Source organism: Sinocyclocheilus rhinocerous, unplaced genomic scaffold (genome assembly GCF_001515625.1).
Source record: "Sinocyclocheilus rhinocerous isolate Xijiao unplaced genomic scaffold, SAMN03320098_v1.1 scaffold2122, whole genome shotgun sequence".
Classification (NCBI taxonomy): domain Eukaryota; kingdom Metazoa; phylum Chordata; class Actinopteri; order Cypriniformes; family Cyprinidae; genus Sinocyclocheilus; species Sinocyclocheilus rhinocerous.
This window is the reverse complement of record NW_015632070.1, coordinates 213,510-226,531: the sequence shown is the minus strand read 5'-3', so window position 1 is coordinate 226,531 and position 13,022 is coordinate 213,510. Positions and strand designations below refer to the sequence as shown.

Below are 13,022 nucleotides of genomic sequence, written 5' to 3'. Positions count from 1 at the left end.
AACTTATCAGTTCAGGGAAAGAGAAACTGAAGTGTAGTTGAGCTGTTGTGTGTTGTGTTTCTGTATTAATGCAGTAAAATGGCAGAAGCCAGATTTTCTCAGGATGAGTTCTTGTGTGCAGTGTGTCTGGATCTCCTGAAGGATCCCGTGGCCATTCCCTGTGGACACAGTTACTGTAAGAGCTGTATTACAGGCTGCTGGGATCAGGAGGATCAGATGAGAGTCTACAGCTACCCTCAGTGCCGACAGACCTTCAGTGCAAGACCTGCTTTATCTAGAAACACCATGCTGGCTGATCTGGCGGAGAAACTGAAGGAGACCAAACTTACTGCTGACTGTTACGCTGGAGCTGGAGATGTGCAGTGTGACGTCTGTACTGGAAGAAAATACAAAGCCGTCAAGTCCTGTCTGGTGTGTCTGGAATCTTACTGTCAAACTCATTTTGACCGTCATGAGGAATTTCATTCACGTAAGCCACACAAAGTGATCGATGCCACTGGACGACTGCAGGAGATGATCTGCCAGAAACATGAGAAACATCTGGAGATGTACTGTATTACTGACCAACAATGCATTTGTGAGCTGTGTACAATATATGAACATAAAAACCATGACACTGTATCAGCTGCAGCACAGAGGACAGAGAAACAGGTTTTTAAAATTAGTGCTTACACTTGTAGTGTGAAACAAGTTTTAATCTTCATGTTAATTCATGTACAATAGTGGTAAACACTCAATCATCCTTTCTGGAGTTTACAGTCGTTAGTTATCAGTTCCACTTTTACTGGATTCATCTGTTCACATGATGATTTAGTGCCAGTAGTTTTCTGTGAGATTTACTATCATCTGTTTGTCCTGCAGAATCTGCTGAAGGAGACGCAGAATACGTTCCAGCAGAGAATCCAGCAGAGAGAGAAAGATCTTCAGCAGCTGAGAGAGGCTGTGGAGTCTCATAAGGTGAGTCTGGAGAAGAAGAGACGTTTGTCTCAGTCTCTGTTCAGACTCACTGAAGCCTGAATCACTGTGTGTTCTAACAGCGCTCTGCACAGACAGCAGTGGAGGACAGTGAGCAGAGGATCTTTACTAAGCTCAACTGCTCCATTGAGAGAAGCTGCTTTGAGCTGATGTGGCTCCTGATTCCTGATATCAGAGTACAGGAAAAGGCTGCAGTGAGTCGAGCTGAAGGACGACTGGAGCGACTGGAGAAGAAGATCAATGATCTGAGGAGGAGAGACGCTGAGCTGAAGCAGCTTTCACACACACAGGATGACATCCAGTTCCTGCAGGTAACAGAGATCTAGAAGAACAGGATCATAGTGGACTTTAGCCAGATTCTGCAGGAGACTCACAGAGAAACATTTCATGAGTGTCTTTCTATCATAATAAATAATCAGATAGACTCATCTGATCATCTTCTTTTGAAAAGAGGCGCCGCTTACAAATGGCTTTCTGTTCTGAAAATCTCTTTGGAATCATTTATCTGAGCTCTTTCTTCTGGAAGGTATATTTAGCTGTCAAACACCACTAGCACCACCAACAGTTCAAAACTTCACTAACTTTTCAACTTAAAAAAAAAAATTGGAACCGGTGATCTTCAAAGCTGATAAAACAAATGTTTATTTGCCTGCATAATACATTTGACAATGAAGAACCCAAACATGAAGTGATGCTGTATATTAGCAATCAGTCCCACAAGGATTTCAGAATAAAATTCAAGGTGCTGCAAATAATTTGTTTTTAGCTGAAACTGTGTTCCTTGGTGATATTGTTACAGGCAGTGTGACAACAGAGTAGTGGATCCAAGTGCAAGCTTTATTAAAGAGCTAAACAAGACAGCAATGTGTGTGTGCAATCTAAATAGTCCTCCTAATGGGAAACAGATGTGTCCATAATCATTTCCTAGGCTGGGGTTTCTGGGAAATGGAGTCCGAGATGAGAAGGTGAAGGTAAGGGATGGAGATTCCTCTAGAGGAGCTCATGGGCACTCCAGCTGGAGATCGTGAAAGAGTCCTCCCCCCTTAAGAAGCGGCTTCCAGACGCTCCCCAAAAGTCACAGAAATCCAGGAGGAAGGCGGAGTGGAGGTGGAACAGGGGGAGGGATGGAGGGCGAGGTCCCTATGGAGGTGGAGGACCTGGAGACTGAGGCAGAGTCTGCTAAGCGGGCGGAGCCGAAGACCACCAGAGCGGAGCTGAGGACCAAAAGGGTGGAGCAACAGGGAAGAGCTGAGGACCACCACAGCTGAGCAGATGGGGCCGAAGATCCCCACGGTGGAGCTGATGACCACCAGGGTGGAACTGATGGTGCTGAGGACCACTCTGCAGCCGTAACAGGACACGCAGACAGTTCAAAGAAGGCATCTTTGGCCGTAACAGGACAGGCTGAGAGTTCAGAGACGGCCTCCTTGGCCATGACAGGACAGGCGAAGACTTCAGAGACAGCCTCCTTGTCTAGGACAGGACAGGCTGAGAGATCAGAGACGGCCTCCTTGGCCATGACAGGACAGGCGAAGACATCAGAGACGGCCTCCTTGGCCGGGACAGGACAGGCTGAGAGATCAGAGACGGCCTCCTTGGCCATGACAGGACAGGCGAAGACATCAGAGACGGCCTCCTTGGCCGGGACAGGACAGGCTGAGAGATCAGAGACGGCCTCCTTGGCCATGACAGGACAGGCGAAGACATCAGAGACGGCCTCCTTGGCCGGGACAGGACAGGCTGAGAGATCAGAGACGGCCTCCTTGGCCATGACAGGACAGGCGAAGACTTCAGAGACGGCCTCCTTGGCCGGGACAGGACAGGCTGAGAGCTCAGAGACGGCCTCCTTAGCCATGACAGGACAGGCGAAGACTTCAGAGACGTCCTACTTGACCATGACAGGACAGGCGAAGACTTCAGAGATGGCCTCCTTGGCTGTAACAGGACAAGCGAATAGTTCAGAGACGGCCTCTTTGGCCGGGACAGGACAGGCTGAAAGATCAGAGATGGCCTCCTTGGCCGGGACAGCACAAGCAGAGAGTTCAGAGACGGCCTTCTTGGCCGTAACAGGACAGATGGAGAGTTCAGAGATGGCCTCCTTGGCCGGGACAGGACAGGCGAAGACTTCAGAGATGGCCTCCTTGGCCGGGAGAGGACAGGCTAAGAGTTCAGAAGTGGGCGCCACCGCCCAGAGAGGAGCTGAAGTAGACGCCTTCGACTCGGGAGGAGCTGGAGCAGACTCATGGACTGGAGCGGGCTCCGGACCAGACCCACAGACCGGAGCGGGTTCTGAAGCGGATTCCTGGACTGGAGCAGGCTCAGGAGGAGTAGTAGAGCAGTGTGTACCCCAAACACACAGGATGGCCATTACAGGGAGCACTGAGGATAGGGGAACAGTTTCTATGACAGCCAAGACTGTGGTGGGACATCCATGACGGCTGGAAACTCTGGCATGACAGCCATCTTGGGAAGAGACTCTGGGCTGGCGGCCATCTTGTGAAGGGACTTTGGAGGGGTGGCCATGACAGGATGAGGCTCTGGAATGGCGGCCATTTTATGAACTGGCTCAGGTGCAGGGACCAAAAGACAAGAAGGTACTAAAAACACTGGAGTGGCGAGCATAATAACATGGTGGTGATCTTGATGAGCCAATCTCCGTGGCCACCGGAGCTTGGTGTGTCCTGCCCCCCACCCCCCAAAAAAATGTTTAGGGGAAACATCATCCTCAACAGCCCTCACAATGAAGGAGGAACCACATAACAGCAGGGCATAATCCAGAAACTGACAAAGTGACCCTCGAGGACCATCATGAGTGAGTATTGACTTCAATGGTTTATTATGTCCATTTACAGAAAAAGTCAATGAGTGCAAAGTCCGGGAGATCAGAGAAATATGCAATGTCCAGAAAGTCTTGAATGCAGTCCTCGAGGGAATGCATTCCCTGACGGAGGCATACTAACCTGATTGCTGGGTCCATGATTGGCCTGGAAACAATCAAATAGCTGCTGAATCCGGGAATGGCTGAGTCTTCTGTTACGGGTGGCGTGACAATGGAGTAGGAATGGGGTGAGAAGGTGAAAGTAAGGGATGGAGTGCCCTCTAGAGGAGCTCATGGGCACTCCAGCTGGAGATTGTGACAGATATAATACAAGTCAGCGGCTGCATGTTTTTGACAATAAAATAAAGCAAATCAGGAAACACAAAATGAAGTGGCTCCTGACAATATATTGAGGTCTTATGAAGTGAAACAATCTGTCTGTACAAGAAACCAAACATAATTTACAACATAAAAACACTAATTTCTTCCCTTCATTCAAGTGTTTGGTTCACGCATGCACATATCAGCGACTCATCGGTCTTTGGTCCGAATCGAACTGTTTCCTCAGTTCAGTGACTGTTGGCGGAACTGAAGCGCTGAATGAGTTCACAGGTTATTAATTTTATGTTCCTTGATATACTTTTTTATTCTAAAAGATGGGAAGCCGCTGTCTTGCATTTTCTGAATCACCAAGGTCCATGGTTTCAGCTAAAAATCTTTTTTACTGTTCTACTGAAAAAAAAAAGTTACCTACATCTAGGATGGCCTGAAGGTGAGTAAATTAACAGAAAATTTCTGTTTTGGGGTGAACTATGCCTTTAAGCATTTTTCAGTCACTCCAGAATTTCAAAATTGCCAAATTTAATGCAAACTCAAATACTGCATTATTTGTGGCACCTTGCATTTTTGACTGAAATCCTGATGAGTCTGATTGCTAATATACAGGGTCATGTTTGTGAAGTTTCGGTGTCTTTAACTGCTCTAAAGTTGCAAATAATAGTCAAACTAATCGTAGCCTTTGAGCTGCTTTTCCTGATCAAATCTACTCAACCCTACAACGAGACTCCATTGATGTGCTTAACATTTATGCTCTTAGCAGATGTTTTATCATCTACAATATTTTCTAGAAAGTTCACATATAGTGTAAGTGGCAAATACTAGAATCTGTAGCTCTAATGTGATATAATGAATATGAGAAGAATGAAGCTGATGCTGTGAAAGTGCTGGATTGAGGTGAGTAATTAATGATCTGTCAATTCAACAACAGCCGCACAAATCTGATGTCCGTGCAAGTTATTGGGTGAAGTGTGGAGCTGATGAGTGTTATTTCTGTTTTCTGTAGAGTTTCCAGTCTCTCTCAGCACCTCCTGAATCTACAGACGTAAATGACGATCCCTTCAGTTCTCTCTTCTCTTTTGATGACCTCAGAGTATCTGTCCGTCAGCTGGGAGACAAACTGGAGGATTTCTGCAAAGAGGAGCTCAAGAAGATCTCAGACAGAGGTAAAGTCCTGGAGATTCATCTGCTCTCAGAAACGAGTCCATCATCATCTCATATCATGGAGAACATCATATTAGAAATGTCTTAGGAATGGATGCAGGATCATGAGAATCACACTGTTCATGTCTGTTGATTTCCACAGTCACATTCACCAACATTGTTCCCAGGCCCAGGAATAACTTCCTGAAATGTAAGTCAGTAAGAAATCAAGCAGAAAAATTCATGTGTGTATTCATGTTCTTCCTGTAAAAATGTAAAAAAGAGTTTCATAATTGATGATGTAAATCAGCTACATGAAAAGATCAAACAGATTCATAATTCCTGATTCTGATGTGTTTTATCTCCATCAGATTCCCATCAGTTCACTCTGGATCCGAACACAGCATATAAACGGCTCTGTCTGTCTGAGAGCAACAGAGTGGTTACTGGCACTGACACAGTCCAGCCGTATCCTGATCATCCAGAAAGATTTGATTATTGGTATCAGATGTTGTGTAGAGAGAGTGTGTGTGGACGCTGTTACTGGGAGCTGGAGTGGAGTGGGAATAATGGTGTGTATATATCAGTGTCATATAAGAGAATCAGCAGGAAGGGACGGAGTAATGAATGTTTGTTTGGATGTAATGATCAGTCCTGGAGTTTGGACTGCTGTCCTTCCGGTTACTCATTCACACACAATAACATGGTGACTGTTCTCCGTGTAAAGCCCATCAGCAGTAGAATAGGAGTGTTTGTGGATCACAGTGCAGGAACTCTGTCCTTCTATAGCGTCTCTGACACAATGAGCCTCATCCACACAGTCCAGACCACATTCACTCAGCCGCTCTATCCTGGGTTTGGTGTTTATAAAGAATCATCAGTGAAACTGTGTTGATGAATCAGAATAGATTGACAAGAGATTATACTCATAATCCTTTGCATGATATGTTATAGAGTCTCTTCTTTTCTCTTCATGACATAAATACTGCAGCTGAACTTCTGTCACTGAAATAACATGTCAGAATAAATGTGTGTAATAAATCCTTATGTTGACAGTAATATCAGTGTGTGTGAGTCCTGCTGAGTGACGATGTGTTTCTGTGGTTTTCTCAACTTCTGTTTGTGTTGATTGAAATCAGTCATTTAGTGTTTAATGTAGAGTCACATCAGTTATTTTTATTATTACTATCAAAATTACCTTTCATTTCAAATGATCACAGTCGGTAATGATTTTCATTATTCACCTCATGTAGCGCCAACACTTTTCAGTGTTTTGTGTACTTCTGTTTTCCGGTGTCACGAGTCGCTGATTTTATTGTCATTAATTTTTATTTGTGTGAGTGTGTTTGTGTTCAGTCGTTCAGTAGTTGCTTCACTGACTGGAGTGGCAGGTCAGCTGACCTATCAGCAGTGCTGGGTAGTAATTTATTACAAGTAATCTGGATTACATAATCAGATTAAAAAAATTAAGAACTTGTAATTAGAGTATATCACATTTTGAAATGCTCAAAGTTAATTTTGGATACACTTTATTTTAAAGATGCAGTCCGTAACGCTTTTTGGTTAAAAATGATCCAAAATAAATTTTTGAGCAAGTACATAACCAGCCAGTGTTTAAAACTATCTCCTTACCTTAGCCCAATTCACAACGGTAAACTTGTAATGTTTTCTAATTTGAGTGGTACTGGTAGGTTTTCACTGGAAATACAAGCATGCCGCCATTCGTCTTTGCGTCATTACGTCAAGTCTGTAAACAGAAAGAAGAACATATTGCTTGTGAGGATGCTGCAGGTGGCGGATTATTTATAGCCTTTTCTCACAGCAGCTAGAATAATTAATATCATTTTGATAGCGGACTGTAATCCACAAAGGATTATGTGTTAATGAAACGCATGTAAGTGACTGAAATTAGATTATATTCCAGTTTTAAATGTGCATCCCAGATACGTGGGATTACACAATTTGTAAGTCGCTTTGGATAAAAGCGTCTGCTAAATGACTAAATAAAAATAAATAAATAAATAAATAAAATGATGATTTGCACAGGAAATCTGGTCATCTGTACTGAGACACTGATGATATACAAAGGATTATGTGTTAATGAAACGCATGTAAGTGACTGAAATTAGATTATATTCCAGTTTTAAATGTGCATCCCAGATACGTGGGATTACACAAGATTTGTATTTCCAAGAGAGTCAGTTCTAAGGAGCAAAAATTTGCTTTTTGGGTAAAAAGAACAATTTCTTGATGAAATTATGAAATTTGAATGGTATGACAATTAAAGATTAGACTGTACAGAAATGAAAAACGTACAAGTAACGCTAATACACACTATTTATACGTAGTCACGCAATGCTGATGTTGTTAACATTAACAATTTAAAATACAAAGTATAACAATAATAATAATGTGCACTGTTTGATGTGATATGAGCTAAGCGATCATTAGATTTAATCACCATTGGTAGCGTGATTAATTGTTTAATTGTTGATTAATGTTTTTTTTTTCTCAGTTGGTCAGAACTAAAGTGGCAGACTTGTTACTTACTTGTTCAGATGACAATATCATGTGAAAATTATTTAAACCCTTACTTTTTTATGGATAGCATGATTACTGAATTTCAGCGGAGACCAGGACAACTAGAAGAGCCCCAGAGACAGATCCCCGCCGAAGACCTCATCACCTAGACGGCCATTGGGACAAGACCACGGGAACCAGATGAGTCCTCTGCACAATCTGACTTTGTTGCAGCCTAGACTTAAACTGCTGGTTTCATCTGGCCAGAGGAGAACGGTATACTATTTCGACACACTATTTCCCTGTTTAATACTGTAAAGCTGCTTTGACACAATCTGCATTGTAAAAAGCACTATATAAAATAATGGTGACAGAAAGTTAAAAGAGGGACTCCAACAAATATCACAATTGAGGTATATAATGACACTGATCACAATATTACTCTGATGGGCCAGACTCCGACTGGTACAGTGCAGCTTGTCAATAATGTTTTCCATGCTAGTATGTTTGAGGTGCCAGCAAACCCTACCGCTGTTGGGGTATGCCACATCCAGGCTGCGGATAACGGTCACGTCAACACTAGGTGATGCACAGACTAGTCAACTAGTCGATTAGTCGGCTTTAATCCTCTGCCATGACGCTTTAAGCTTGATGTCGACTTGTCGCTGGTCCTATAGAGGTTGCAACAGAATAAGAAATCTTTAAGTTCTCATTTATGCTCCATTTCCAAACAGTTAAAATGACGAATAAATGCATACTCCAAATACGCTCCACAAGACTTGTGATTATACCACCTGAATGCTCGAAACTGAACAGGAAAATGCACGTTTTAAACAGCTTATTGTACAGGTAAGATAATCACCATTCTAATCTAATGCGCTGCTGCAGCTTGTACATGACGCGCAGATTGCACACACACAGAATCATTCAGTAGCGCAGAAATGTATTGTCAACACTGTTCTGTGATTTCTCAGTAATGTAGCTTAGAAAATGAAAAGTTCTAGCATATATTTCTTAGTAACTAAAACCCACAGCTTCACTCTTAGTAGAGAGATGTGGCCAGGTAGAATCAGTTCACACATGCAGTCGCTCTCTCACTAATGCATTCATATAAATGTAATCTTTACTGTGCTACTTTATCTATATCTGATTTAGAACGAGCAGAAATCAGTGAGAAATATAACGGCCCGAAGACTGCTATCTGAGCAGAATAGTCTCTGCAGAGGGAAGTAAAGTTAATCCCGTGGACACAGAAGCTGTCAGATCCTTGAAAGACAAACAACCAATGAATGTTGGTGAGCTGAGGAGAATTCTTGGTCTATTTACCTACTACAGGCAGTACATTAAAGATTGCTCTCGCCCTTTGTACGACCTGCTAAAAAGTACTCCAGAAGATAATGCTCACCTGAAAAATAGCCAGAGACAGTCAAAGACAAAATGCACGAGAACTGGTGTTCTATAGAGTAAGCCCATTACCTGGACGGAACAACATCAGAGCACTCTTGAACAACTAATTGACTGTTTGCTCCAGCCCCCTATATTAGCTTTCCCGGACTTTTCACAACCTTTTATACTGCATACAGATGTGTCAGCTCAAGGCTTATGTGCAGTATTATACCAGAAGCAAAATGAGAAACTTTGTGTGATTGCTTATGAGTAGTTGTCGTCAGATGTAATAGGTGCAACCATTCTGGCTGTAGAAACTCAAGAAGCACCCAGCATCCAATGGTCAGTCTCGACCAACTGTTCATCTATTGAGACATGTCCAGCAGTTCCGACAATAACTCCATTGTCTGTAAATGAAATCTAAGGGGCTCAAATGAATGACCATGAATCATGTCCTGTATATGAATGCAAACTGTCTGGTACAAAACCAAAAGTGAAACTCAAAACAGTCAGCCCAAAAACAAAATGCCTGTTTCACGAATGTGGAAAACTCGCCATCAAGGAGGGTATCCTCTGCCTAGCCACTTCCACCCGCACCCAGTTGGTCCAGCCGGAGAAATATAATGGAACCATCTTGCGAGAGCTTCACAATGGAATGGGCCATCAAGGTACAGCTCGCACACTCTCACTCATCCGTTAACATTTCTTTTGGCTGTATATACAGGCAGACATTGAGAACTATGCTTGTTCTCTGTTAAAATGCTGGACAGTTACAAGAACTCTGGCACTACAAAATTTGTGTGAAACACAAAAGGGACTGAAAGACTCTTGTGAGTCAAGACGACATTTATTTTTGTAGGGGAGTGTGTGATAGATTAAAATGGTAATTAAGAAATGTCATAATATAATCCAAGAAGGAACATGATTAAAAGAGTTCATAAAATGGTTAAAATTGTTTGTTTAAATAATGCAAATGGAAAGTTAGTTTTCATGGTTTCTTGTGGATCTGTGATCTATTAGTCAAACTAAGGTATGTTGGTGATTGATTAGTTTTGCCTGACGAGACACTAGGGGGAACTTTCGCGGGTTTCTCTACATAAAGTTTCAGCAGAGAGAACACCGCTGGAGTTTCGTCTCATATTAATATTTTCCCCCTTTTCAGGTATGAGGGATAATGCTTGGTAAAAAGTGTAAAATGGGTTAATGCATAATGTTTCACTTTTTTATAGTGGCTATTTTAACTGTTTTATGTGTTTGAATGAGTTAAAGCTGATGCACAGTAAAGAGCATTGGTAAGAGGGTGTGTAGCGACTCCATTTTGTGCACGGAAAGCACCAGATGCGCATGTGGAAATTTTATGTTAACAAGTTAGACTTTGATGTTTAATGTGTAAATGAGTATTTATTTTAAAATTAATTGTTTATTTGTGCCTGAAATGTGTTTATAATGGGAGAACAATGAAAATGATGTAGAAGAAGTAGATGTGAGATAGATATGTATATATTGAGAAATGTTCGAATATGTATATATGAGGAAATAAGTATTTGAAGAAAGAACAATAGTTTAAAAAGTAAATTTTTATTTATAAGAGAGAATTTTGATTATTTCAAGTGTATCAGTTGATAGTTAACTATTATTACATTTATTCTTGGTACAGTATGAAACTATAATAATTCTGAACCCTTCTGAATACCGAGCAATGTTCTGAAAATGTGCTTTATTGCAATTTGTCTTATCAATCTGCAAAAAGTTTCAGTAGAGAGAACACTGCTGGAATTTAACGTCATATTAATTCCCCCTTTTCAGAGTATAATATAGTAATTATGTAGTAATTAGGATGCAGTATTACTGCACTTTTTAAGGCTGTTGTCCTTCTTCTCTGTAACTTACATTTTTTGAGTGTTTGTCTGAGACTGACATCTAGTAGACATTTCATTCTTTACAGACTCACAGACACGCAAGTTTTACACACATCACTCAAACACATAACTTCTTCTTTTTGACTTAAGGGAAAAAGTGTGATTGAAGTGTTGTGTGTTTGTGTCTCTGTATTATTGCAGTAAAATGGCAGAAGCCAGAATTTCTCAGGATGAGTTGACGTGTCCAGTGTGTCTGGATCTCCTGAAGGATCCCGTGGCCATTCCCTGTGGACACAGTTACTGTAAGAGCTGTATTACAGGCTGCTGGGATCAGGAGGATCAGATGAGAGTCTACAGCTGCCCTCAGTGCAGACAGACCTTCAGTCCAAGACCTGCTTTAGAAAAAAACACCATTCAGGTTGAACTGGTGGAGAAATCGAAGGAGACCAAACTTACTGCTGACTGTGACGCTGGAGTTGGAGATGTGCAGTGTGACGTCTGTACTGGAAGAAATTACAAAGCCGTTAAGTCTTGCCTGATGTGTCAGGAATCTTACTGTCAACATCATTTTGAGCGTCATGAGGAATTTCATTCACGTAAGCCACACAAAGTGATTGATGCCACTGGACAACTGCAGGAGATGATCTGCCAGAAACATGAGAAACATCTGGAGATGTACTGTATTACTGACCAACAATGCATTTGTGAGCTATGTACAAAATATGAACATAAAAACCATGACACTGTATCAGCTGCAGCACAAAGGACAGAGAATCAGGTATTTAAAACTTACACTTGTAGTGTGAACCAAGCTTTAATCTTCATGTTAATTAATGTACAATAGTGGTAAACAATTAATCATCCTTAATCATGGAGTTTACAGCCTTTAGTGATCAGTTCCACTTTTACTGGATTCATCTGTTCACATGATGATTAAGTGCCAGTAGTTTTTTTTTATATTTACTATCATCTGTTTGTCCTGCAGAAGCAGCTGAAGGAGACACAGGAGACATTCCAGCAGGGAATCCAGCAGGGAGAGAAAGATCTTCAGCAACTGAGAGAGGCTGTGGAGTCTCATAAGGTGAGTCTGGAGAAGAAGAGAATTTTGTCTCAGTCTCAGTTCAGACTCACTGAAGCCTGAATCACTGTGTGTCCTAACAGCGCTCTACACAGACAGCAGTGGAGGACAGTGAGAGGATCTTTACTGAGATCAAATTCTCAATTGAGAGAAGGTGCTTTAAGCTGATACGGCTCCTGATTCCTGATATCAGGGATCAGGCAAAGGCTGCAGTGAGTCGAGCTGAAGAACAACTGGAGCGACTGGAGCAGGAGATTAATGATCTGAGGAGGAGAGACGCTGAGCTGGAGCAGCTTTCACACACACAGGATCACATCCAGTTCCTGCAGGTAACAGAGATCTAGAAGAAAAGGATCATAGTTGACTTGAGACAGATCCTGCTGTGACAGAGACTCACAGAGAAACATTTCATGAGTGTCTTATTTTATAATCATCAGACTCTCATCTGATCAACTTCTTTTGAAAGAGGCGCCGCTAGGCCCGGCTCCAGAATCAAATCACTGAGGGTGCTTCTTAAATTAGTGAGGGTGCAAATATATATATATATATATATTGTGGCGGGAGGAGCAAACGACAGACACAGTGGGTGTGGCGTCAGGCCTTGGAGAGGCTTTTATTAACAGAAAATAACATAAAAATATCCAAAGCAGGGAATAAAGTGTCCAAAGGAAAAAAGTGTTCAAAATAAACAGGGGATCTGGTGTCCTCGTCGTGCCGCGGGACGAGAGTTCGTGAAGGTGGGGCAGTGCTCGGGAAGGAAGGGTCCAGGTAAGGGGCGCGAGTGGCGGCAGCTTCTTCCAGTGGCTTCATCCTTCTCTTTGCCCACGGCGCTCGAAGGGACTAGACGGCCCGGCATCCTGGCCCGACAGCCGTGTAACGGGTGCGGTTCTCGTCCGGACCGCGGGTC

General features: G+C 42.5%; 3 protein-coding genes across 4 annotated transcripts in view; all 3 read left to right on the top strand.

The window, feature by feature from the left end:
• The window catches only part of LOC107742189 (E3 ubiquitin/ISG15 ligase TRIM25-like), a 2,225-nt gene extending 2,195 nt beyond the window's left edge, over nt 1–30 (top strand). Inside the window, exon 3 of the mRNA XM_016555089.1 lies at nt 11–30. Within this exon, the coding sequence (XP_016410575.1) occupies nt 11–30 (20 nt within the window). The remainder of the gene's footprint in view (nt 1–10) is intronic.
• A 48-nt stretch (nt 31–78) lies between these two features.
• Nucleotides 79–6,167, top strand: LOC107742184 (tripartite motif-containing protein 16-like). Its single transcript, XM_016555086.1, has 6 exons — nt 79–651; nt 862–957; nt 1,038–1,286; nt 5,136–5,295; nt 5,436–5,483; nt 5,644–6,167. Exons 1-6 carry the CDS (start codon nt 79–81, stop codon nt 6,165–6,167), a joined length of 1,650 nt encoding a protein of 549 aa, XP_016410572.1.
• A 4,115-nt stretch (nt 6,168–10,282) lies between these two features.
• The window catches only part of LOC107742183 (tripartite motif-containing protein 16-like), a 10,050-nt gene continuing 7,310 nt past the window's right edge, over nt 10,283–13,022 (top strand). For both annotated transcript variants that reach the window (XM_016555085.1, XM_016555084.1), the window contains exons 1-4: nt 10,283–10,340; nt 11,239–11,815; nt 12,023–12,118; nt 12,199–12,444. In XM_016555085.1, coding sequence (XP_016410571.1) covers nt 11,243–11,815; nt 12,023–12,118; nt 12,199–12,444 — 915 coding nt within the window. In that variant the 5' untranslated portion in view covers nt 10,283–10,340; nt 11,239–11,242. The remainder of the gene's footprint in view (nt 10,341–11,238; nt 11,816–12,022; nt 12,119–12,198; nt 12,445–13,022) is intronic.

Coding starts and splice junctions, on each gene's coding strand:
- LOC107742184 (XM_016555086.1), top strand. CDS start 79: ATGGCAGAAGCCAGATTTTCTCAGGATGAGTTCTTGTGTGCAGTGTGT. Junction 5,296..5,435: donor CAAGAAGATCTCAGACAGAG/GTAAAGTCCTGG, acceptor TGATTTCCACAG/TCACATTCACCAACATTGTT. Junction 5,484..5,643: donor CAGGAATAACTTCCTGAAAT/GTAAGTCAGTAA, acceptor TATCTCCATCAG/ATTCCCATCAGTTCACTCTG.